The 26,096-nt window shown below is 34.7% G+C and overlaps 3 protein-coding genes and 3 long non-coding RNA genes across 12 annotated transcripts; 1 reads left to right on the forward strand and 5 right to left on the reverse strand.

Moving 5' to 3' along the window:
* Nucleotides 1–1,063: 1,063 nt before the first annotated feature.
* Nucleotides 1,064–2,641, reverse strand: LOC123192483. 6 transcript variants are annotated; one of them, XM_044605058.1, is made up of 5 exons: nucleotides 2,519–2,641; nucleotides 2,000–2,379; nucleotides 1,790–1,927; nucleotides 1,611–1,718; nucleotides 1,064–1,455 (listed from the first exon to the last, which is right to left on the reverse strand). In XM_044605058.1, the coding sequence occupies exons 2-4, from the start codon at nucleotides 2,319–2,321 to the stop codon at nucleotides 1,615–1,617; spliced, it is 564 nt and encodes a 187-aa protein (XP_044460993.1). In that variant the 5' UTR covers nucleotides 2,322–2,379; nucleotides 2,519–2,641; the 3' UTR covers nucleotides 1,064–1,455; nucleotides 1,611–1,614. The 6 variants fall into 6 exon arrangements, with proteins under 6 accessions (XP_044460993.1, XP_044460994.1, XP_044460997.1 ...); XM_044605059.1 differs by having other exon boundaries at nucleotides 2,605–2,620; XM_044605062.1 differs by having other exon boundaries at nucleotides 2,054–2,362; nucleotides 2,519–2,596.
* Nucleotides 2,642–3,453: 812 nt separating this feature from the next.
* Nucleotides 3,454–6,682, reverse strand: LOC123192209 (scarecrow-like protein 13). 2 transcript variants are annotated; one of them, XM_044604681.1, is made up of 2 exons: nucleotides 6,557–6,682; nucleotides 3,454–5,512 (listed from the first exon to the last, which is right to left on the reverse strand). In XM_044604681.1, the coding sequence occupies exon 2, from the start codon at nucleotides 5,241–5,243 to the stop codon at nucleotides 3,633–3,635; it is 1,611 nt and encodes a 536-aa protein (XP_044460616.1). In that variant the 5' UTR covers nucleotides 5,244–5,512; nucleotides 6,557–6,682; the 3' UTR covers nucleotides 3,454–3,632. The 2 variants fall into 2 exon arrangements, with proteins under 2 accessions (XP_044460616.1, XP_044460617.1); XM_044604682.1 differs by lacking the exon at nucleotides 6,557–6,682 and adding an exon at nucleotides 6,390–6,514.
* Nucleotides 6,683–9,460: 2,778 nt separating this feature from the next.
* LOC123192714 lies at nucleotides 9,461–10,158 on the reverse strand. Its single transcript, XR_006496929.1, has 2 exons — nucleotides 9,922–10,158; nucleotides 9,461–9,814 (listed from the first exon to the last, which is right to left on the reverse strand). It is a non-coding gene; the product is annotated as an uncharacterized LOC123192714 (long non-coding RNA).
* A 2,214-nt stretch (nucleotides 10,159–12,372) lies between these two features.
* LOC123192426 lies at nucleotides 12,373–14,006 on the reverse strand. The gene is made up of 2 exons (XR_006496866.1): nucleotides 12,513–14,006; nucleotides 12,373–12,425 (listed from the first exon to the last, which is right to left on the reverse strand). It is a non-coding gene; the product is annotated as an uncharacterized LOC123192426 (long non-coding RNA).
* Nucleotides 14,007–15,316: 1,310 nt separating this feature from the next.
* Nucleotides 15,317–19,935, reverse strand: LOC123192427. The gene is made up of 2 exons (XR_006496867.1): nucleotides 19,620–19,935; nucleotides 15,317–15,713 (listed from the first exon to the last, which is right to left on the reverse strand). It is a non-coding gene; the product is annotated as an uncharacterized LOC123192427 (long non-coding RNA).
* Nucleotides 19,936–24,189: 4,254 nt separating this feature from the next.
* LOC123193612 (glucan endo-1,3-beta-glucosidase 12-like) lies at nucleotides 24,190–25,612 on the forward strand. The gene is made up of 3 exons (XM_044606670.1): nucleotides 24,190–24,592; nucleotides 24,694–24,945; nucleotides 25,048–25,612. The coding sequence occupies exons 1-3, from the start codon at nucleotides 24,517–24,519 to the stop codon at nucleotides 25,080–25,082; spliced, it is 363 nt and encodes a 120-aa protein (XP_044462605.1). The 5' UTR covers nucleotides 24,190–24,516; the 3' UTR covers nucleotides 25,083–25,612.
* The last annotated feature ends 484 nt before the right edge of the window (nucleotides 25,613–26,096 follow it).

Here is a 26,096-nt window from a genome sequence, read left to right on the forward strand (position 1 = left end):
TGACATTTGCAGGATACATGCACAAGGGCGTGCACGTGATTAAGTGGTGTAGAGTGTCATGACTCAAAATGAATCATCATGACATGGGTAGCAAAATGAAAAAAGCATGCAAGGTTTTTGATTTTGTGTTGATATCAAGAGTGGGAAGCGCATGAATATAGTCATTCGTGTTATTGAAGAAAAGACTAGACCATACCCTTACAAATTAGTTAGAAGGGAGAGGTACTCTCTTAATGAGTCCAAAACAAAACAAAACTAATGACTCTAAACTAATTCACAAAACAAAACCACTGAACCATAAAAGTCACTGTACTCAATATATGGGAATTTTTTTTAAAAGATGTTAAATAAGTTTCACAAACAATTCGGTCCTAGTCGTAAGAAGTGGCTATTTGTCAATGTAGCTGGCTTACCACTAGAGGTTCAAGAAGATGCTATTATAACTTATTCTGGGACCATTTCACAACATCCACAAAAGACACAGGTCAGGATTGACTATGGCTTGACAAATCCTTTTCCTCATTCTGATTTCTTTTAGTTATCATTTTTTATTAATTTTACAATAAAATTCATGTTCTTGATAAATTGTCAGTTTGAGTTTAACAAAACCATATAACTTTATTCATCCATCATTCATTGGTTAGACGTGCATTACCAAAAGCATTGTTAACGGTATGAACCAAATTCTTCATCTAAGTAACATATATTTTACAGAAAACATAATTTTTTTTCTTTTTTTTATCTAATAAAAACAAGAAGTTTTGAATAATTCATGCATAGGAAATTGTTATGATCACAGATACAAAGTCTAAAATTTAGATCTCATGTAGAAAAATATGAGTTTCAAGTCTGAGGTTTATATAATTCAGACTTCCTAATTTTAATAGCTAGTTTTCAGGTGTAATTCTTCTAATATTCAGATTATTTGGTATAAGAGTTACCAGTTGCAACTGTGTAGTGTGGATGGAGACGCTAATATTATACTGTTCACCTCTGAGTTAGCAAGGAGCTAGTAAGCTATAGAGCATGGTGGTATGTTATAATTCCAATCCACAATCTCAAATGGAAAATATGTGCTTTTGATGTAGGATTTAGGGGGTGATTCACCCAAAGTTCGTATAGAAACAAACACAGGTAAACAATTCATCCAATCCTTAGCTAAAAACTGACATGTTACAATGTTTACAGGTTACATCCAATTCCCGAAACTAATTTAATCCATTGAGGAAGAATAGCACAGTAAGACATTTGGATTTAGGAAAGGCTTGCTAAGCAGTTTTCATCCTTAGAAGTGCCAATATGATGTTTCTTCAATCCAGCTATATACAAAGGCTCAGATGAAATTTGCACTCTCTAAGCAACTTACAACATCCTCAATCAAGACATTATGAAAGCCAAGTAAAAATTTCATCCTCATATGTTGCAGACCAAATTAGCACCAGAAAGAGGCTCATCCTGAAATGTAATACCAAAATCTTATTGACTTGCCCAAGTAGAATCTCTCTGCTTAAATCGGAATTTGTTCAACCAAATCAAAGATTTCACAATGAATTCACATTCATACAAATCTATTTCCCATCTTCTAATTGAAACTGAAAGCAGCTTCATACCTTCCTATCCGTCTGGGGTGGTTTGATTGGAACTCCCTTTCACAGCAGAATTCAGAGACCGTGCAAGATTTTTAACACGATTTAACCTCAACCCTTTAGCCATTTTATCTGTATCTCAAACACATAAATCAAAAGCAGAAAAATACCATTGACAAAAACCTGATGCAATTGAAACTTACCAGTAGAAACTTCATTTGCCTTAATCATCACATGACTCTCACCAACATGACCATTCAATGACCGTGCAAGATTCTTTACATGACTCAATCTTAGCTGCCCAGAAAACTGGGCCAATTTATGAACTGGAACCTCCAAACCTGACAATAAAATATCATAAATATGCAGTTGTTTCCTTTAAAATAAACCAACAATAAGAGCAAAAACCTCACTTTGAGAGTTAGTGATAGCTTGAAGAGACTCAAAAGCAAGAAAATGATTGTTACATTGTGCAGTAATAGGATCGGTTGAGGGAGTTGGTTGTTCTTGTTCTTGTTCCTGTTGAGATTGAGGTGAAGCAATTCCAGTTCCAGTTCCAATTCCAGCTCTTAATCTTCTGAGTTGGTAATTTCTTCGACGTCTAGCAAGATGTTTTTCCCTCTCTTCAACACTCATGGATTGTCTTCTTTGTCTATCCCTCAAACGTCGTCGTTCTCTTTCTTGCTCCTTCTGCAACTTCCTCAACTCTGATCTCCCAACCCCTTCCATTGTCATTTCACATTCAACAACAACAACAACAACAAAGCTCTAAAATTCTGCAACAAGACTCCGACTTTATCACACAAAACCATCAAATTGCAACAATCCCACGTGGGTTTAATCAATTCAATCACATGAAAAAAGAACAAAACCCCACATCAATTTATCATGATTTCATCACATAGATCTCATGAAAAAGGCCGAAACTTTACCTGGGATGATTGTGCTGTAACTTAAGATAGACAGAACAGAACAGAACAGAAATGATTTGTTTTTAAATTGAGTTGTAGATACATACGTACGATCGAACCCAGTTGGCGTCTTTTCCTTTTTAACCGTTTTGGCCTTTTGGCAGATAAATTTGCCAAATCAGTTTTTGACACCAATGTGTTGCTGTAAATGGTTCGTTTTTTGCCTTTTACTTGCTATTCTAACTTATTCTGGTTTTTTATCCTCTAAACGGTGACGTTTTTAGGCTTCCGATATGACAATGTGTCATTCCATTGTTAGAAGGGACACTCGGTAACACTATATGCATTAACAAAATGTTTGACGGATTGTTTAGCGTTAAGGTGTAGATATGTGATTAGATGATTTAATTATATATTTTATTTTAAATTTAAATTTATCTAATAAAATAATGATGTAACAACCATTAATATTCATCATCAATTTTATTTGTAAATGAAAATGTAATTGTATATATAATATATTTACTTTGAGAATATGCCATGGAGTCAACTCTTCTTAAGTTTTAAAATTTTTTCTGAGTAAATATTAAATGTATTTTTTCTAATCTTTATATTATTTTACATTTCATTGTTCTTTTACCATATATGTAAACCTTAAACCCTACTCTGTCCCTTACACTTGCATAGTCATTGTATCTAATTAAATGTAAGTTGAGATAATTTTGCTATGACACTCTACTAATAATATGTAGTGCAAGTTGTTTGATGAATCAATGAAATAGATAGAGAATATTATTTTCCTAATCTAAGATCGTTCAATCATATAATAATATCTCATCGTTAATACACAAATTATTATTTATTATTAGAACACGTACTGTCATAATGTAATCCAGAAATGAATATTCAACGAATTCTTGGGCACATTTCAATTCTTAAATGGGTGTAGACCAAAATAAGCTCAAAACAGTCTCAGTATCATTCCAAGATGGGAATTTACAGTGAAGTTGAAGTTAAAGTTGGCATCCTGCTCTATGCTAGGCTGTATTGAGTTACAAATATCATTCTGACTCAGTTTCAAAAAGTTAGAACAAAAACAGTGAGTTATCCACAAAGGTTATCAGCTTGTTATTTATCACCTCCAAGCAGAAGAAGTTGCCATATGTCTGTTTATCCAGCCAAGATAGAGCGCCCCGTTATGGTCTTCAACTCTGTAATTGCAGTTGTATTCCTTCAACATAGCTATAACAGCATTGGTCACTGAAGGACTCATTGCATACGGCGTGAATCCAGCCATTTTCAATCGTAGTGTCCACTTTCCAAGAAGTTCATGCCTTTCCACCCTTTCGGATTCCTCGCAAGCTATCATATTGACTATATCTCGAGCCACACAGTGCTGCTCTGCACTGATTCGCTTCCTGTCATCCCTTGGACAAGCTACATCAATTGATTCAAACATAGCCATATAGTAATCCATTGTCTCACAGAACCTGTGAAAGAATGGGGAAGTATTGGTGTTGGACTCTTGCTCAGCAATGGTCACAACTTTGGGGGACAAACTTTTCACCAATCTCAACAGGCGATCTCTAGGATTTGAAGTGCTCACACTCTCATCTGGCACATGGTGCAATACGTAAGGAAAATTCACAACTATAGCTTCTCCAGGTTGAATTATAAGATGTTTTCTTTCAATCTCACAAGCAGACACAGAAGCATCATGGAACGCAAATGGCACATTGCATGTTGCAGCAACCTGCGCAAGCTTCGTCCCCACAACATCAAGACCTCCTCCTCGAGCATGAAGTGATTGTGAGTCGTCAATCCCAGTAATGCGGATAGATGGGGGCCCACCATGCTGTTTTGCAAGTGCATGGATGAGGTACATATACTGGGTGCCTTGTGCAATCTGGAAATCAATGATGTGAATTCTAGGCTCATTCACCACAGCTTCCCCAATAACAACATTCATTGATGTGTAAGCAAACTTCCAGTATGGACAGATCTGAAAGAGGACAGACATGTAAGACATGAGATCTGAGCTTGATGGTTGTTCACACTTCAACGCTTTGTAGATTTTACTTCCTGAGAATTCCAGTCTTGCTCTAAGCCCTTCCAGCATGTATGCCCCCAGGCGTTGAATTGGCTCCCCAGAGACTGACACCATTTGCTCTAACACAAGCATTAAATCAGCTGCTGTTAATAGATCACCTTCAGATACCACTTTAGCACAGTACACCAGCACCTCTTTCAAGTTTAGCCCAGGGATCATTTCCATCCAATTCCTACTTTGTGCTGAAATGCCTTGATGAGCCCCACTCTGAAAACAGCAGCTGCAGCTGTCCTCCAGCAATGTTCTCTCCAATTCTCTCAGTTTGTAAATAAATTTATTGCCATCATCAACACCAGAAGATCTGCTCATGGGTGATCCATAAGCATTGTCAGGGGACTGATGAGGATCTGACAGGTATGACTGAGAACCTAGTGGTGTAAGGGGACTCCTGTTAGATGAGATGCTGACGGCAGACGAAGAATCATAGGCAATAGTCGCAATGGATGATTCCAAGGTATAGAACTGCTCCTTGTAGGTTTGAGAGTCTCCACTGGTTCCTTGGCTGCAGCCATCAGAGCATGTATTGTTGTCCAGAATTTGGATATGAGGCAAGCAATAGGATTCAATCCCTTGAACAGGCTGGTGGAGTGATCTATGGACACCAGAGGAACTTTGGTGTTTCTGAGATGTTTGCATCTAAAACTAATCCCACTAATTGAATTAGCACAAAGAATGAAGAGTAGAAGTTATATCGGCAGCTCCTTCAAATTGAATATTGCTGACTTAGCAAGAGTACTCATATGAGAAAAAAAGACATGCTACCAATCACCATCTCTTTCCATAGCAGTTAAGAACCCAATGGTCTTGAAACACAGCTAGATTTTTTGTTTGTCAATTGTCAGCACCAATGTTGGTCACAAACTGCTATGGTTCGCATACTGGATGCATTACAGAATTAGCTCAGTCTGAAAAGAGAACAAAGAAATAAAGGTTATACACAATCCATTCAATTCCGAACTCCAGTTCACAAGTTTCATTTTCAAAAAAATGAGAAAAAGGAAAATCCTCAGTACACAAAGGACTCCACTTTCAACCATTTCCGTATACCAGTTAACTTTACAAATTCTAACCAAAATAATCAAAGGATCACAAGAAGACAATTCCCAACAGGAACTTTACAGCTAACGACCAAAACAGGCAAATGAAAGTTTTCTTTTAAGCAACTGATCTTTTTAATAGTAAGCGCTAAATCATCAAACGCAAAGAGGATTCTTAGAATTGACATCAGTTAAAAGTTAAAACAATCTGGAAAACTTGGAAACCACGAAATTAGAGTCAACTCTCATTAAAAGCTACTTACCATGAACAAAATTAAATGCTCTGGAGTCTGGACACTGATTCAATTTTCATCAAATGAAAACAATTGAAGCCACCAAATAAAAAGGAAAAGGCACTTTAAAGCTAACAAAAGTACATCCAGTGGACATGGAACTCAAAAAGGTCGGCGCACACACACAGAGAGACAGAGAATTCATAAAAACAAAAAGGAAAATCAATATTGAATTTTAAAAAAAAAATCAAGAGATATATGTAAACCATACCAATTAATTTCTCAAATGAACACCAATTACAAGTTTAATCATACAAAATCTATGAAACACCATCAGATTTCAAGCAATATACAACTCCACAAAGCCACCGACCATGCTCTTTTACATTTAATTATTTGAATAAAAACTAATTCATTTCTAAACTAGAAACCATATAAAAGAACAAAACAAACCATGCAGATGTCAAAACAATACATAGAAGGACTAAATTTTCATGAATTATAACACTAACCCAGAAGCCCAAAGCACAAATAAACATCAACAGAATCAAACTTTGACCTCAACTCGAGCTCAAAACACCACTCAACCAATTCCAACACCCATCAAAACCAAACCTTTATTTTGAGCAAAAACATAAACAGACCCACATCAAAACAAGTCTTGATAGCTCTAGCATACCTGAAAGCGAAACTTAGTAGAGGTTTTGATTGTGTATCAGATTCTTCTCCAAGAAATTGAGTTTAACAAAACCAACCAACCAACAGTTGTATAGTGCAGAAATGTCTGTTGCCTGCTCGACAATGATAACTAATATTTTTTTTATAGCTACATATCAATTATCGCCCTCCATAATTGATTTATTTACATGAATACCATTTCGAATTGAAATTTCGGGTCTTCACGACTTAAAAGCATCCTTTTTTGGTCAAACGCCATAAATATTTTTTTTTCTATTTTTACCTTTAGACACTACTTACTGAGTCAACATAAACAATTAGCATGATTTAGTTTCAAATCATAATTAACTGAGTTGAGTTTTGAATTAAATTTATTTAATTTAAATTTAAAATAATCTTATATCCAAATGTCTCTTTGTTTATCTCGATATACGGAATATTAATAATGTATGTATGTATATTGAAATATTACATTATAATATCATATAATTATTATATATAAGATTAATTAAAAATTGATTTGAATTTAAAATAATTATTTTGAGATCAAATTTGATTTATAAAATTGGTAAATAGTCTACTTAAAAAAAAAATATTATTAGAAAAAAACAAAAAATCATTTAAGAGACCAATTTTGATGTAAGATATGAAAGTTGAGTTAAAAGAATAATTTAGTTTGGATGACTTTTATTTTATCCCTAGTTTTAAAGGGATATTAATTTTATAAATACTTATTTTGAATAAAGTTGATTACTTGGCCTGACACTACGGAAAGAGCTGCGCTTTGACACAGGGCACACGGTTTCTAAAACAGGGCCATTTGGTATTCTCGTAAATATCGAAAACGCCAAGCCCCTTTTTCTCAACACTTTGTTCTACCTGGAAGGCTGACGCAGGGCTCTCTTTCTTCGAAAGCAACTCAACCATTTTTTGTTTTGCTTTTTAAGTAATTAATTAATTATAAAACTTTTTTTTGACGTGGCAAAATTGTTTTCTAGCAATTTCCACTTCAGTTCAGTGCAGTTAAAGGCATCCTAGGGCAGTGTTAGCCTGTAGGAGGGCGTACCGTGTTAACGTGGAGTCGTTTTCATCGCACGTCATTTAGGTACTAGGATTTCTTTTCTTATTTTATGTTTCAAACGAGAAGTGGTTAGGTACAAGGTTTGAAGTTTAAATTCCTGCCAACTCAAATGACTCTAATTTGCTGAATACAGCCATATGGGGGCGAAATAGCTTTAATAATAATATATCATTTACAAATTAATTTTTGGGTGTAGAATAAAGCCCAAAAAATTTTGGACGGGTCTGGTGGTGGGATTGGGGAGATGAAGTCAAGAACATGACATTTACTTCTTTTGCTTGGAAATAAAGAATAATCAAATGGCGTTCATGTCAAGTTCCAATTGCTATACTGTTTGAATCATTGCTCATTTCAATTCAGCGACTACTTTTTCTTTTTTGGATTTTCTGCAACGACAAAAATTAGATTGCTTTTTCTATTTTTTCCCCTACCTATGATTGAAACAAGTGCATCAATGAAATCTGTTGACTGCACGGATATACGTACATACTTGAAAGTCTTAAACTCCATGACAGTGGAGCTAAGGAATTGGTACATATGGAGAGTAGTGGGTGGATTTGGTTAAATTGAACCTAAAGCAAGCTTGAGCTCAACTCTACTTTAGAATGACTATTTTGAGATCAAATTTAGTTTGTTCAAGTGACGATGAGTTTGTCAAAAGATCAACAAGAGAAGATGAAAAGTGATCAGAAAAGATGAATAATGCAAGCAATGAGTCAATGAGAAAAGATAAACCCCGGGAGTAAAGAGAAACTTCCCCCAAAGTAGGGTTTTGTTAAGAGACCTAACATAATTATGAGAGAAAATGAGCTTATATTGAGCCAAATCTGATATAGAATGAGGATTGCGCAAGATGAAGAAAGCATATACCAGTAAATTCCATTGTGCATCAAAATTAAACAATATTTTTCAGAATCAACCAGAAACATTTATCCATCAGTTCTAGATTAGTTATATATTTTTATCTTCAAACAATTCTATCATCCAAAGAAGTTCCAAGATTGCCAAAAACATCACCATGGCTACAGCAAACACTTTAACGAGATGTTCATTCCAAAGGATTCCCTCTTATTGGGAATTACTGGAAAAAAGTACACAGCTGGGTATAAAGAAAAGGCTGACAACAGAGAGCAATGACAAGTAATAATCCATAAACAAGTGCAATGAAAATCTTTTTCAATAACATGTTTTGGCCCACCGTGATCAAACTGTATCCTGAATCCTTGTTTTTGTTTTCAGTAATCCAATCAGCAAATCCAGAATGTTTTAATGCAAGCAATAGTATGCTTCTCAAGATGAGCTGACCTTAGCATAAGCTTTTAGAACACATAAAAGAACCTTTTAACTTTCAGGATGGATCATAGAAATCATAGATGCACCATTTTAGTACCATAGAGAGTTAAAGTTGATCTGAAGTTGGCATAGTTGGCAAAACTGACAGAATTTTGGAAGTCGGGACCTCAGTTCATACTCAAGTCAGGCAGAAATGAAAGCATGCCAGCTGAATTTTGTAATAAAAAAGTCAAGAGAAAAAAAACCAAAAACCTGCACATAAGAGCATCATCAAGTACTGCCACCCCTTACTAAAACAAAGTCTGAAGTATATCATACAAACAAAGTATGTTGATTGGCAGATATCAGGGATTCCGCAAGGAAAAACTTTCGCTTTGCTTTTTATCAGGAAGGCTATAAGAAGCTTACTAGTTAATCAAAACAAAGAAAATGGAAGTTCATATCCATTCCAAACAATTCAAAGTTTCTATTCATGCAAACAAACACAGATATCAATAAACTTAAAGAATTGCACAAGAATAAAATCCATCAAAGACAAATAAAGAAACTGCTTTCATAAGTTCTTCAATTGAAATGATCTCTCCTTATAGCAACGATGCATCAACTCAAGCAAAAAGGTCTAAACTTGGATCCAACCCATCAAACAAAACCACATTGCTGCCATCAGCGTAAATCATAATCCAGTAAAACAATTTTATTAACAACAAAATCAAAATCATAAACTAAATCACTACTAATTGTTGAATCCACGCTTTTGGGAACTAGCCACCTCACACTCATCAGGGAAAAAACCCACGAGTCGACCCGCCAAGTTCTGGTACGCGTACATGAACCCACCCATCGGCCCGATCAAGCCACCGGTCACCATCGACAGCCCAGGAAGGCCTGGCATTAACCGTAAAAAAGAAGAGTAAAATGCGAAACTTTACACTTTCAGCAAATAAAATTTAAAAATTGGAAAAAAAAGGTGCTGCAGAGGAAGAGAAATGGACCGGAGAGGTTGCCCACGACAACAGAGACTCCGGTAATGGTGGAGAAACAGAAGTAATCGAGGGTGTTGAAGTTGGCGACAACTTTGGTGAATGGCGGATTTCAATCTATGACTGGGTACTGTGGCTTCTCAGAGGCTGTGATGTCTGTGTTCATCCTGTTGTTGTCACTCCATCACTCTCCCTCTCTCTGAGTGCGTTATTTGGTGAATGGTGGGGCTGGCTGGAGGCGTTCAGCCTCTAGTTAGGGTCTGATTTTGAATGTCGGATGGCTGATTTTGGGCTCATACTGATGGGCCGATAATGGACTTCTTCCCAATCCATAGGACACTTTTCATTGGAATTAAAAGAGGTTTTAACTAAAGTTGGATTGAATAAGTAAAGTGTGGACTATTATAAATTCAAACTATACTAAAATTGATTCATCCGAATTAAAAGTGTCAGTGGATTGGATCAGTCTGGGTGGCATGGTCATGAGCTTTTGGGCTGGGTTGACCCAAAAAAATACATAAGACTCTTAAACGGGTCGGTTGATTAATTTTAATAAAAAATAATTTTTTATATTATATTAATTATTTTATTAACAGTCATGCGCTAGTCTAGGCCAACTTACAAGCCTTTTGTTTAGGCTTACGACATAATATAGACCGGGCCATTTTAGCGTAATTTGGGTCAATCGATTTATTAGTCATGTTTAATTTGAATGCACAATTAAACTTTGGATAGATTTAAAAAGTAAACGCCGGCTAAATTGTTATGAGAGGTAAGGATAAGTAATAATTTATAAAACATTAAAGGACTATTTTCACCTAAATTTTAATGTAAAAATAAATATATATTTGTAAGATTTTAAAAATTTAAATACTCACACATGATTTAATTTATGTTAAAAAATCTTAATTAGGGTTAGGGGTAAAATTTTTATTTACTAAAAATATTTTAAAAATTAAAGTTTTATTATATTTTTTCAAAAGTTTAAAAATCTCACAATTTCTCTCTCCCAAAACTTTTAACATTTGAAAAGTAATCATTTTGCTTTTAAATCCTTAGTTTTTTTTTTTTTTTTCTCCAGCAATGGCGACTATGTAAAGATAGACCTTTTCGTCTTTTTTGACAGAAAAACAAAGATTCATCTATTGAAGATGGTTGTTGACTCTCAGTCTTGTTTTTAAATGGTCACCGTCATAGGAAAGTGGAGAAAAAAAGCCTAGAGATTTGAGAGTGATATTGGCATTTTTCAAAACTTGAAAACTTTGGATAAGAGAGAAATTATGAAATTTTTAAACCTGAGAGAAAAATGTAATAAAACTTTAATTTTTTAAATTTTTTTATTAAATAATAGTTTTATTTTTACCTTTAATTAAGATTTTTAAGAAAAACTGAATAACAAATAAATGTTTAAATTTTTAAAATTCTACATATGTATTTAACTTTATATTAAAACTTGGATAAAAAATGACCCTTTGGCCTATATAAAATTTTGGCATAGAACATGTGAGTTGCAATTTTCCATTAATAAAAGTCAACCGACCCGAGCAATGTGAATTGATAGGACTGGTAAATTGAATACCGGTGATACGAATCGGACTGCTATCCAATTCCAACACTCTTAACCCCCTTGCATTATTAGAAGCAAAGACGTCTGGCGGAGCAAAGAAGAAATTCTAGGAAGGTAATATTGATTTTCATGCCCATATAACAACTCTTTCAGTCTACGCGGCTCTTCTAGAACTGAATTCTCTGCATACGCGGCTCATCGGCATAATTTCCAGGAACGTAATATTGATTTTCATGCCCATATAACAACTCTTTCATTCTACGCGGCTCTTCAGCATAATTTCCAGGAAAGTTTGCTTTAGTTTCCTGGATAAACTATAGAATATATGGAATTAATAAAGCAAACAATAATATAAAATTGAACTGAATTTGAACATGAATTGGTTTAAATTTAACTTGAATCCTTTATGATCAGCCTATAGCAAATTCAAATTAAATTTAAGTTAATTAAAAATATCATGAGATTACTAATATGGTGAATTAGTATAATAAATATATTATTGATAAGATAAATAATATCATTAATAAAATAAATAATATCTCAAAAATAAATTCGAATCTAACTTAAATTAAACAATCAAATTGAAACTTGGACTCAAGCCAAAGTCCTTACAATCATATCATAAGGAGAACTAGTTTACTTTGTTGTATTGACCAACAAGAGAATAATGATAATGTGTTTACTTTCCCTTGTCCATCACCTTCTGGACACACACGCCAATTCCAAGCAAAATCAGACTCGCTTTCTCACGTCACCTAATAATATTCCATAAGCTTCCTCGAAATTTTGCGTTTCTTAATTATTGATAATAATAATAATAATTAATAATTCTCAATGAAAATTATTCAACAACATTTCTGGCATTCTTCTGCTTCGAAACTGATTTTCCCTATATACTTGAAAGAAATTTATGATATTTTCCGCCATCATCCTTACAATCAAAACGCGTCTGCATGTTATGGCCATGGGAAAAAAAAAAAATTAGAAATAACTTAAACGTGTACAATTTGAATTTACTGCATGACTTCTAGCTTACGTTTCTCTTGACTAACGAGAACGGCGTCAACCTCCTGCTCTTCTCTCCTGTTCTTGTGGTCTGCCTAGTTTTTCAGCAAGTGTTGAGGAAATTTAATTGGAAAAAATGTAAATCACACTGCAGCTTCCAGGAGGTTTCATGGTTCATTATGTATAAAAAAAAGCCAGCCATTTGGGGTTATCTTCAAAAGGGTTTCACTGATTTTTCTGTTTCTCTTCCTTGGTATTATAATACAAAAAGTTCTGGTTCAGCAGGCGGGCATGCAACATGTCAAACATGAGCTCTGATTGTCGAGACATTGAGTCGCAGCAGAGAGACTTGCTTATAGGCGGTGACCGTCCACGAAACATCTGGAGGCGGATTTTCCTGGTTCAACATGCATGCCAAATTCTGAGAGCCTGTAAAACTAAGAGGGGTTCTCTAAGTATCGCTACTGCAGCAGTCTCATCTTCCACTACCTCTTATTATGCAGTCATCGGCACTTGCAAAGAAGAGAATGCAGTAAGTTCACTCATTATTTTAAAACCCGGGCTGGACTGGCCGGTGGAATCAGAAGGAAGGTCAGTCTGCTCTAGGTGACTAAAACTAGTTTTAGCATTTGGTGCGGTTAGACATGGTGATGGCCTGTCCCGAGGCAGCCTTAATGAGCCTGTCATGTTAGTGGATCAGCCCGTGCCAAGACTCGTTACAGTACGGATCTTGCAGATCATGTTGACCCACCAGATGAAGAGGCTTCATGACATGGCTCAAGACCTTCTGGGCCATGTCATGTCGGTTTTTAATGGGCTAACCCATGTCTTTTTGTGGGTTAGCATATTAAATTATAATATTTTAATTTTTTTTATGTATAATTAATATTTAGCTTTTTTTTTTAAATTTTTAATAATTTTTTATGGGTCTTACCTCAAGGCCTTGATTAGGGTTGGATTCGAATCGAATCAATTTGAGCTCAGCTCGATCTAGCCCGAAAATAGTCGACCTTAGTTGAGTTCGAGTTACTCGTCAGATTTTCAATAAAAATTTTTGATACAAAATGATGTCGTTTTGACTAATGTATATTAAAAACGACGTCGTTTTGATAAAAAAAATGAGCTGAACCAAATTTGAGCCAGAAATGAGTCGACCTTAGCCGAGCTCGATCAAGCTCGAGCTCGAACTTGAACTCGAGCCACCTATATTGAACCGAGTCAAGCTCCAATTTAACTCAATTCGGCTCAAATCTAGCTCTAGCCTTAGACAGTTTGTATGGCCTAGTACTATCATGGACAATGCCAAAAAAAGGAACTTGGTCAATGTTATAGGCTCTAGTTCGGATTAATTCACTGGCTGAATTTTATTAAATTGTGATTCAATCAAATCAATCTAATCAAATCATTATGTTGATGTCATGTAAAGATGAAGCCAGACATGTGATGTGATACACACCATTGAAATCATAATAATATGGCAAAAGGGCTTATCCTAACCTAAATTTTGACGTGTTTTTAAAATCATATTCATGAGATTTAAAAAACCTAAAATTCTATTCATGTGTCAACTCTCACTAAAATTTTATATTGAAAATGTGGGTAAAATCGTTATTTTATTAATAATATTAAAAAATATATAAAATTAATTATATTTTCTCATTAAGTTTTAAAAACTAACCACTTCACATTTACTTAAAATTTTCTAATTTTAAACCTTAGGTTTTTTCCTTTACCCCTCCAACCACTATCTCTAGTACCGATGATCTCCCCTCTCTATCCTAAAACATTGGCCGGTGCACGACGGGGCATGATGACCTCCCCTTTGCAAATTTTTTAGTCTGAGACGAAGAGACCGATCTCTTTGTCTTCGATTAGGGAGATGCCAACCAATGTTTTAGGGTGGAGAAGAGAGGTTGTTGGTGTTGGAGATGGTGGCCAGAAAAGAGAGGAAAAAAAAAACTTAGGTTTGGAAGGGGGATATAACTTTTCAAAGTTAGAAAACTTTAAATAGAGATAAAATTGTTAGTTTTTAAATTTTAAAAGGGACAATGTAATGAATTTTACATTTTTTTTAATATTATTAGTAAAATAATGATTTTACTTTTACCTTTAACAAAAAATTTTAATCTAATTAATCCATAAGTAAGACTTTGAGTTTTTCAAACTTCATATGTGTGATATTGAAAATGCATTGAAACTTGCGTGGGAAATAGTGCTTTGGCCTAATAATATATACCAATCTCAAAGGGCATATGTCCTTCACCATGATAAATCAAATAGCTACCTGATTTTTCTTTTTCGCTTTTAATGTAAGGTAAATTTTGATTCTACTAACAAATGAACAATTTTCCACCCCCACTTCCACTTTAGAAACTGAATCATCTATAAAAATTAACAGCCCTCGCGTCCATGCAATTTCTCCTATATGTCTCAGTGTTCTGTCCAAGGTAAAGTTGGGGTATTAAGAGATTCAATCCATAGTTTGTCTCTGATGAACTGTGTTTAAAAGTTTTATATCACAAATTCTACTCTAATAGTCGGGTCACTATTAAGATAAGAGACCTTCATACATATTCAACAATTCTCCCATGTTTTTGGGTTTTAAAATCTTTCATAAACTATTCAACTTCTTTTTGTCATTCATAAGAGATCTAAGATATCTATATATATTCAATATCTATTCCATGTTTTATCTATGTAAGATCTTACTAGAGTGTTATACCACTAGACCCACCTAACGGGCAAACCTACTATAACCATAATAGCTTTTGTCACAAATTCAAATATGTATGGGCACAAGATGATTCTGGTTAACCTGAATCGAAGGGCAATGGATGACTGAACCTTTGATTCTATTAGTATACTTCAAATCTCCTAGTAGATTGAAATGCTGCAGTCACATCATATGTTTGAAATAGCTTATGAACTAACTTATTAAGTATTTAATTTTTGTAGCATTCGGAAATAACAGAAATTGTTGAGGACTTGACCACATCACCTCGAGTTTCCGATGACTTGCTTCATAATGATCCAATTGTCAACAATGTGAGACTCCAACATGCAAATATTGCTCAGATTGTAAAGGCCAGGGACTTTGCTGCACTGCATAGATTTGGAGGTGTTCAAGGCATAGCAGTAGCTCTTGACACTGATTTAGAGAAGGGAATCCCTGCTGATGACAATGGCCTATGTTCGCGACGCGTCAGCAATACACTGTCCAAGGCACAAGATCCTGCAAAAAGCTTTGTCCAGTTAGTCTTAAAATCTTGTAACAACTACATTGTCATTCTCCTCCTCCTGTCTGCGGTGATGTCCATAGGCTTTGGCATCAAGCTAGAAGGTGGCAAGAGTGGTTGGCATGGAGGAGTGATAATAATTAGTGCCGTCATCATACTTGTAGTTGCCTCTTTAATACGCGACTTCCGGCATGAAAACTCAATGAAGCTGCCAAATGAGCAGACATTATCAGAAAAGAGTCAGACAGAAATCGATGTAATTAGAAGGGGGGATTGGCAGAAAGTCTTTATTTTTGATATTGTAATTGGTGACATTGTGTGCTTGAGAAGGGGATACAATGTACCTTGTGACGGTCTGTTCATACGTGGTGAATCCTTGAAGTTGGATGATGGTTTAGCAGCAATTGATGAAGAGAACCCTTTCCTCTTCTACGGTTCAAAGGTGATTAAAGGGCATGGTCAAATGCTTGCAACATCTGTGGGTATGAACACGCTATGGGGTGAGATGATGAGCCAGATTACTCAGGCTCCCAGCCAGACCCCATTACCAACTCAACTTGACAAGGTGAGCATTCGCACACAACTTATTGGACTTTTAATCTCAATTCTTCTTCCAGTAGTGGTTTTCCTACATTTTGTGCTCAGAAAGGAAAAGCCTCATAGTGAGATACCGGACACCAAAGACAAACCAACTTCAAGCAGGGCCATAATGGAGGCTATCAGGGGGATTATCAGCAGACAAAGTGGGAAGGTCAATATATTGACCACTTTAGTAACGTTGCTGGTAGGCATGGTGGAAGGAGTGCCTTCTATCATTGCCCTAGCCATCTTTTATTGGAATAAGAAGGCTCTATCCTACAAGCCCTTTGCCCAAGGGTTATTGGCTTGTGTTAGTATGGGCTCAGTCACAACCATCTGCACTGACACAACTGGCGTGCTCACTTTGAACCCACAGGAAGTTTGGATTGGTGAAGAACTCATCAATGAAGATGTGATAGTACATGAGCTTGTTCTTGAAGCTCTGTGCAATGGAATCACCACACCTTTTCTGATGCCACAGGGTCCTAGTAGCACAACTGAGGATTTTCTCCTTTCTTGGGCTACACTCAAGTTGGGAGCAGATATGGAGATATTTAAGCAAAGTTGCACCATTGTTGATGCCCAAAACCTTAGTTCCAGGGAAGAAGGAAGCCGAGTATTGATGAGGAAGAATGGAGATAACCATTTGTGGTTGCATTTGAGAGGACCTGCAAAAAGGATATTATCCATGTGCTCTTGTTACTATGATAGCAAAGGGACGGAGAGTATCATGGATGAACAAAAGAGGTCAAAATTTGCGGGAGTTGTTGAGGGTATGCAGTCTAAACAACTCAGAACCATGGCATTTGCTTATAAGCAAGTTGATGCTTCTGAGCAAGTTGATCCTTCAAAATGCGAAGACAACAGCTTAACACTGATTGGGCTGCTTGGTCTGAAGCATACATGCTGGACAGATACAAGAAAAGCAATAGAGGCTTGCAGAAACGCAGGTATTGATGTCAAACTAATTTCACAAGTTAATGTTGTGGATCTGGGGGTTATAGGTCTTGAATTGGGATTGCTCCCAAACTCAGATAGATTGGCGCTTGAAGCTGCAGATTTTCGAAAGCTAAACAACGAAGAGAGGCTGGAAGTGGTAGATAAAATTTGTGTGATTGGAAATGCCCTCCCTTCTGACAAGCTCCTTCTTGTTCAGTGCTTGAAGCAAAAAGGCCACATGGTAGCAATGGTTGGAGACAAAACAAATGAGACTCCAGCACTAAAAGAAGCTAATGTGGGGATTGCTATGGGCACTTGGAGCAGTGAATCAGCTAGGACGAGTTCGGACATTATCATTCGAGATGAAAATTTCAGTTCCTTGGTTACCATTTTTAGCTGTGGAAGATGTGCTTACGAAAACATCCAGAAGTATATCCAACTTGAGGTCACCATGGTTATTGCATGGTTATTGATAACCACTGTCACAACTGTTGCCTCTGGGGATACCCCAATTTCAACAATTCAATGGTCCTGGGGAAACCTTATAGTTTCTGTTCTAGGTGGCCTTGCTTTATTAACACAGCCACAAAGTGAGGACCTGATGGACAGGCAGCCAATGAGAAAAACAGATCCATTCATCACTAAAACCATGTGGAGAAGCATAATCACTCAAGCGTTATTTCAAACTTCCATTTTGGCGACCTTTCAATTAAAAAGCGAATCTGTCCTAGGAATCAGCATGGAGGTAAGTGAAATCATGATCTTCAATAGTTTCATTCTCTGCCAGGTTTTCAACCAATTCAATGCAAGACAGCCAAAGATGAAGAACATCTTCAAGGGTATCCTTCAAAACCTATGGTTTTGGGTGGCTGTGTGCGCTACCGTGGTTCTACAAGTGGCATTCATAGAAATTGCACATGTTATTTTCGGTAAAGCAAAGCTAAATGGTGAACAATGGGGAATTTCTTTCCTAATCGGGGTGCTCACATTGCCAGTGGATTTCGCCACAAAAAGCGTATCAACTTTCATCATGTTTTTGCGTAATAAATTACACAGTTCACACATAGCATCCATGGGGATGACACACTCTGAATTGACTTGTAATCTCGAGCTTCCTTTATTCAATAAGTAGATTCCACAACAAACCCATCATTCCATCTCACTCTCTTTCAGTGACAGTATTTTTAAACAATTTTATGTATCATTTGAATTGAATTACTAATTATTTTCCATCACTTTATTCTAATATATAATTATTTCTATAATTTAAAATTTTAATCCATTAATTTTAACATATTCAAAATCTAACATGAAATCTTCCACAATCACCAATTATCTTCTCATTGTCCTAAGCTAACTATCATAAATCAAACTTAATCTTAATCTTACAAGTATCATTTAATAAACAGTCTATATACCTTACAAATTATAATCCTAGTGTTAAATTATAATAAACACCATCAAAATCAAGTGTGCTTATTATACTCTTTACTATATAGTTGTTTGTGGGTACAAGATTTTTAATAAATTAATCACTCATAATAAATTTGGACAAATTAAAGTAGATATATAATAAAATTTTCATAAAAATTTTCAAATGAAACAAAATTCAATTTTATTTTCAAAAACCTCATTAAAAAGAGGATATTAACATTGTCTGAAAAATTAAATTTACACTAAACAACCCCGATTACTTGATTTTTAACAATTTCTATAGGTATCAAAAATTTATAAAATTTTGACATAAATAAATAGACATATGATAAAAGTTTCAAAAAAAAAAAAAAAATTTAAGATACAATTGAGTTAAAATACTTGATCAAAACCTACACTTCCCTTTCTTCATCTGCCAAAGTGTAGAAAAAAAAGAAGGTGTGTGTGTGTCCATATATATATATATATTTGTTTATTTATTTTTTATGAAAACTCTTGAAATAAGGAAAAAGAGCAGTTTATATATATAAAGTTATTCAAAGGGATAAAGATCCTCTCTCCTCATCCTCGAACTCATCCACTCATATCTCTTATTTTTATATCTCAATTAAAATCCTTTAATGGACCTTGTCCTCCCATTTGTCTAATCCTATCCCTTGATTTATCCTTCTTAAATTTTAAATTTTAATTTTAATTTCCAAGATAAGAATTTCTTTAAATGATATATCCATCAATATCTCATCATATTTTATTTATATAAATAAATAAATAAAACAGGAATATTACACCCAGCAAACAAATATTGATTGAGAAGCTGCACTGCAACAGAACAGAAGTTATAAAGACAAGCAAATCATGCACTTCTTAGCAGCAAGAAAGAAGCAATGAAAAGACATCGCATGATATTATTAAGTAGCATGTATAAATACTAAAGAAGCGATAAAGTTCACCTTAGAATTCATTGACAGAGTTGGGGTTGAACTGTTGAAGGCTTGAAGCTTCCGAGTATATCACAAGTTTTGACAATTTCGACATCTACCCTCATTTCTAGTCTACCCTTTTCTTCAGGCTGCATACTGACACTTCGTTGTCACATCCTTAAACGCACCGTTTGCCAGAACTTGGTTGCTGGGGACCAATGGAGATGGTCAAAATTAATGTTGGATATTCCCAAATCGGTGAATCTCTTCACCAGATTAAAGTTGATGAATGATTACAGATTTTTTTTTTTTATTTTGTCAAAATTTTGAAGTGATGAAATCCATAAATGATATGACTCTTTTGAAGCTCCAACTGGTAACAAAGGCCAAGTCACCTCTAGAGCCACTTTCGGTACATGTCCATTGGGCCGGGCTAAATGGAGGCCCAGCCCCGAAGCTTAATATTTTGGCTCAATTCAAAAAGGTTTGGGCCGATGTTATAGCGTGTTGACCTAAACCCAAACTTTTTGAGAAAACCGTAAGTTTTAATATTAAGTTCATAAGTCAATATGATATTGCTTAAAAATTAAAAAAGAAAAAGAAAATGGTAAAAGCCTTCTTCTGACTGGTTTGTTTTATTTTTTTAAATTTTTTTATTTTTTTATATAAACCAATCTATTTTTTTCAATTTTATTTATAAATTTTTCAATCTTAATTCTTTCATAATATTCTTAATCTTATTTTTTCTCATTAATTCTCTTTTAAAAACTATCTGAATTTGTAAATAATAATTCTTTGTATTTATAATTTTATTTTCATTTCAATTTTATCATTACAAAATATTACAAATGGACTAAATATCAAATGAATCTAATGTCAATTAAATTTAGAAATTTGGATGTTGAGAACAAGTAGATAAATGGTATGATATATATATATATATTTATTTATTTATTTATATTTATAATAATACAATATATAAATTAATTTATTTGTATTATGTTATAAATTTATGATATTTTTGATTATGTAATCACGATATTCCTCCGTCATAAATGATAAATTATAAATAAAATGTTTGAGGTACTATCATTGGTTTAAATAATTAAAAAATAATTTGTGTTTAAAAATTTTAAATGGGCTTATTCGATTAAAACCCGATCCAGCTCTATATATATAGGGTTGGACTTTCAAAAATCTATGAACTGATCTGACCCGAAGATTCATTACTATGCGAACTTAGGACTCAATCCAGTCTGACCCATTGATGTGTTTGGTAGCCCAACATTAAAGTTTATTCAAATTAATGAATAATGTTATCAAATGATTAACGATACAGTGAATAATATCTTTAGAAAAGTAAACAATATTGAATTTAAACCAAGGCAAAGTTCTAAATTAGATTCAAACAAGTCAAAATTACCAATTGATCTAAGTGGACCGAGAGGACATTACATCACTAATTAAAGTTATCTTCCTCTTAAAATTAAAATATATTGGACAAGGGCAAAAAGACATCTAATTATGTAGATACTTTAATGTGAACCCCAATGAAAAAATATATATATGGTTAAAGTATAATATCTTTGAATGCATGCGTTGTCTAAAACTTTGATTTATAAAACTCATTCTCAAATAATATCTACTCAATCTTCAAGCTTCGAAGTGGTTCACAAAAGAAGCATCAAATCGATCAGTCTGCAGCTTTCCTTTCTGCATGCCATTTCATTCCAAAAGCTCCAAGACAAATCTCATATTGACAGAGAGAGACAGAGAGAGAATGACCGTTGGTACTGCTTTGCTTAGCTTTACTTTTTAATGCCCCCACCGCCTCCCCCCCGACCTATTAGCCTCAAACATAGGAACATTCATGGTTCTACATCATCTCGAAAGCTAAAAGTGGCTCTTAGAGACAAAAGCTGACAGACCATCGTCCAACTTGTTATTCCTCCGAACATACCCTTCCATGTGCTTAGTTTCTGACATTCTTTTGGCCTTTTCTTTCAACCCTTTTCTCCTTTACCATTGCTTCTGCCCAAGGTTATTGGATTCGCTTGAATATTAAATAGTTTATAAATAAAATAAATAGTATTATTAAAACAAATTTGACTGAATTCACATTAAACTATTGAAGAGAAACTCTAACTCAGGTTAGGCTGGCCAACTTTGCCTCACCCTTTTCTCTTACAGTAACCAAAGTACTACTTCTCTTGGATATGGCGCTTAACTTTTTCTCTTTGCCCTGCATCTCATCTGCCTATTCTCATTCCCTCCTTTTAAAATCATTTAGAATTACATCGATCAACTAAATTCTCTTAGAATACTTGAAACAATCAATACATTTTGGCCCTCTTGCCACCATGCTACTTGTATATAAACCCTCACACACAAACCTGATTCATCTGATTTCAATAAGCCTGGCTTAGCTTGGCTTCGTTTACAGTTTAATTGCTTTACATTTTGGTCCTCAAATGGGCAGAGAAAACAATGACACCATCATAATTCAATCCTCCACTGCTCTGTTGCAGGAAAGATTTAGACAGGTGCAAAGAGTGAAGGAGATGAGAGAAGAAAGAGAGCTGAATAGAGTGCTTATTCTTTCACCCTCCAATTCATGGCTTTTCTTTCACTTCCTTCCACCAAGATCATCTTCTTCTGTATTAGCATCTTCAACCTCACAAGTTTCGCTCAATCACTGGTCTTATTCTCACTGCAAGAATGGTGATTTTCAGTGCTTACGATCAAACCAGACATCTTCCTTGTATGCCTCATCAAAAAAATTTGATGGGTCGAAGTGTAATGATGTTGATACCACTCTTCATCTATAAAACGATACTATATATATACACACTTCACTTAATATGGATATCTATCTTCCTCCTTTTCATTTTGTTTGCAATGTAATATCAGAAGTTCTACTGGTTTTGGGACAAATTAAGTTTAAAATATGTTATCGAGTTTGCATGGTTGTGAAATGATCGATAAGATTGAGGTTCTTTGTTCTGTTACATTATTCGGCCAAGATAAAATAATGCAAAGATATGCTGCAAACATCAAGTGATAAACAGGATTCCTTCTCAAGGAAAAAACAGAACATGGGTTTAGGATTAATCTTAAAAAATGCCAACACTTTAAGCGATCGTAAAATTCAAAAAACCGGAAACCGTGTTAGAATCGTTGACCAGTTTGTCTATAAGTAATTTTGGTGGACAGGCCCTGCTCCGCGATGGGCAAACGGGTGTACGGGCTCAAAAGTTGTTTTAGGAATAAGAATCTTTATAGAGTTTATCATATTCATTGATAAATATTTTAGGTCTCAAGTGTTATCTATTTACCATGTGATTGTTTGTTTTAGCGATTTGACGCACCTTCTGATTTCATCAAACGGTTTGGTAAGAATCGGCCATTAATACTTGAGTTTGAAACAGAGTGTTGTGTTCCATAGCAACAATCCATATTCCACTATTATCAACTTTATGTTAGCATTATTATTTTCCGATTTGAGAAGATGTCGTGGGCATCCAAAATCCCCCTCCACTGTCAATATACTGTAAGTTTTGGACGCATAGTCCCATATTGTGTTTTCTTTTTTGCAATTCAAAATGGGTCTTATAGCTTAAAAACTCATAATCTATTTATCCAACAATATGATATTTATACAGAATATTTATCTGTGTTTTGTTAATATGAGATTTGTTTAAGGATATTACTATAGAGAGGCAAGAGCAGAAGTATTGCAAAGAGCACTGGCTTTCTGAGACGCTGCTTCAGCTTCAGATCCTCTCTCAGGTTGATATTAGGCGAAACTAGGCAGCTTTTGTCTGCAGAGGAACTCTGTTTAGTGGTTCCCGAATGTGGACCATTTTATAGACAAAAATTTGATTTTCCCGTTGGGCTTTAGCCCAATGAAATTAGCCATTACTGGGCTTAGGCCGAGTTTGTAGCCCATGTGTTTAGCATTTTCAAGTCCAATCAAATTTGGATGCATGATTTAAAGATATAAAATACAAGCAAATACTTAATCTACTAGCAAAATAAATGATAATAGATAGTTTATTGGATACTTTTAAATTAAAAATATAATAAATAATTCAATTAGTAAATTATATGATGATGATTTAGAATTATAGCTTGTTACTATCCATTTTGTTAATATACATAGTATTACTAATATGATGTCGTCCATATGTTAATTAATCAACATAAATAAACAATAATTATGAAATTTGAAAATAACCAACATTTTAATAAAAATGAGTATGCTTCATTGATTGTAGGAAAACCTAGATTTCAACAATTACAGAGCTGCTTGAATTCCTCCCACGAAGACTAAACGTACTTATCCCTTCCTATTTTAGAAATCAAAATTAATAGATCTAAGTTTCGGTTGATGGGGAAAGGAAAAGAAAAAGAGAAGAGTAAAAGGGAAAGGGCAAACGAATCAAACTCTTGATGCAGAATAAAAGTGGCAATGTCCTAGTCATTCCGTTTACTTGGAAATAGGGTCACCTTGGATTCTCTAATTGTGAAGATCTCAGTTACAGGATCTTGTCCCCTTACATGTTTTGAGGGGGGGAAAAAAAAAACCAATATGACCACTTCCCATTTACTTCAAAATCTGATAGGAGAAACTAAGATTTTTTTGTTCTTTTTTCGTCTAGCTAACGTGCATGCGTGTATTCTCAGTCTATTTACAGGAACATAGCCGTTCTACCTGTCATGGATAGAGTAACATAACCATTCCAAACAAAGCAAAACTGAACTGTAATCTTGACATCAAAGAAACCTGCACAGGTCGGAATCTCAACTTTGTCAAAAGCTAAGACTTACGTCACTTTTGTTCCCAAAGATAGTTGATTTAAATACACTAACTGACTGGAAATCTAAGTTTAACATAGACGCTCTTGAATTGCCTCCTGAAATTACAATGTCGTCTGCTTGGTTCACAACTCTACTAACCCTGGTTTTCTTGGCTTCAATATCAATACTGCTGCAAATATCAGGTAAACAACATTCACAGCTCTATTGGGTCAGTATCAAAATAACAGTCTGATAATGTTATCATACGAAACTGATTGTGGTTTTTCAATGAATGGAAAAGCAGATGGGCAGTTTGAGGAATGGTGCATAGCGGATGAGCAAACCCCAGATGAAGAATTGCAGAGGGCTCTAGATTGGGCTTGTGGAATGGGAGGTGCAGATTGTAGTATGATACTAAAAAACAAGCCTTGTTATTTTCCTAATACACTCAGGGACCATGCCTCTTATGCATTTAATGACTACTACCAGAAGTTCAAGCACAAAGGGGCAACATGCTACTTCAATTCTGCTGCAATGATCACTGATCTTGACCCCAGTAAGATAAGATCATTGATAATTGACATGGCTGCATCACAAAACTTATCTGGTTTTGATCAAGAAATTAATTACCTTTTATTGTTTTTATCTTTGTTGGCAGGTCACAATTCATGCAAATATGAAGTTCTTCCATGAATTTTACACATTGAAGATCTTCAAAAGTACCCTTTTCGGTTCTTGTAATCTTATTCAAATATTGAATATTTTGAGGAATGATTAGGTACTTGATCCTGTTGTTGTCTTTGTGAATTTATTTTAAATTTCACACAAATGTTTTATCGTTTGTAAGTTGATCTAGACTCTTCATCTTCTTAATGTAACAACTTGCATATATGCTCCCAACTTTTCAATGAATATCAAGATTTCTGGGCTACATATCTTCAATAAATTCCATGACTATCTGAATCCGGAAAGATTGCCTCTGCGGGGATAAAAGACAAGTGAATAATCATAGCCATATGATTAGAAACGGCTAGAAAGCACTTGGATGAACTTGTCTATCAAAGCATTTAAAGAAGAGGAGCATGGGAGTCTGTGACATATTTCTGACTTACTTCTGCATAAGATTGTATCCAATATGAGTAGTTTTGGATTAAATTTATGGTTGGACTTTTAATTTGATAATTTGATTTGAGATCAATTTATTTATTCATTTAATGACACTATTTATCTCCCTATCGATACCATTTATCTCACTAACAGCAATTATTATCCCGCCAAAAACCATCTAAAAATATTATGTAGTAATTCGATTAAACTCTAACGTGAATTTGAATTAGACATTATAATTCGGGTGGATTTATCTCCATCCACTGAATTTGAGTGTTGTGTCTTGACTCTTGAGCATAATTTATCAATCAATCTGTGTCTGTCTTTCTTAATAGTTCTTGCTGCCAATTTGATTATTTCCATTTATGTAAATGCCTAATTGCCAAAACATGTGTTATATTAATGAAATCTCATTGTTCTGCTGACTTACAATCTTGGACCTTGTATGGCCACTAATGATAACCTTTTCCCACCGCCGTGACACCATCTAAAACCAGCCAGCACACTCCCAACCCCCTTTTCTAACTTGGGCAAGACTATTGTAAAAAGAAAATATTTTAAATTATTGTAATATCGACATCATTTCTATGTCACATCACA

Source organism: Mangifera indica, chromosome 12 (assembly GCF_011075055.1).
Source record: "Mangifera indica cultivar Alphonso chromosome 12, CATAS_Mindica_2.1, whole genome shotgun sequence".
Classification (NCBI taxonomy): Eukaryota; Viridiplantae; Streptophyta; class Magnoliopsida; order Sapindales; family Anacardiaceae; genus Mangifera; species Mangifera indica.

Bases quoted from the DNA above. Each gene is read 5' to 3' on its own strand.
- LOC123192483 (XM_044605058.1), bottom strand. From the start codon at position 2,321: ATGACAATGGAAGGGGTTGGGAGATCAGAGTTGAGGAAGTTGCAGAAG. The intron at 1,928-1,999 runs GTGAGGTTTTTG...TTTTATTGTCAG, and splicing joins AGCTATCACTAACTCTCAAA to GTTTGGAGGTTCCAGTTCAT. The intron at 1,719-1,789 runs GTAAGTTTCAAT...TTTGAGATACAG, and splicing joins GGCAAATGAAGTTTCTACTG to ATAAAATGGCTAAAGGGTTG.
- LOC123193612 (XM_044606670.1), top strand. From the start codon at position 24,517: ATGTCGTCTGCTTGGTTCACAACTCTACTAACCCTGGTTTTCTTGGCT. The intron at 24,593-24,693 runs GTAAACAACATT...ATGGAAAAGCAG, and splicing joins AATACTGCTGCAAATATCAG to ATGGGCAGTTTGAGGAATGG. The intron at 24,946-25,047 runs GTAAGATAAGAT...CTTTGTTGGCAG, and splicing joins GATCACTGATCTTGACCCCA to GTCACAATTCATGCAAATAT.
- LOC123192209 (XM_044604681.1), bottom strand. From the start codon at position 5,243: ATGCAAACATCTCAGAAACACCAAAGTTCCTCTGGTGTCCATAGATCA.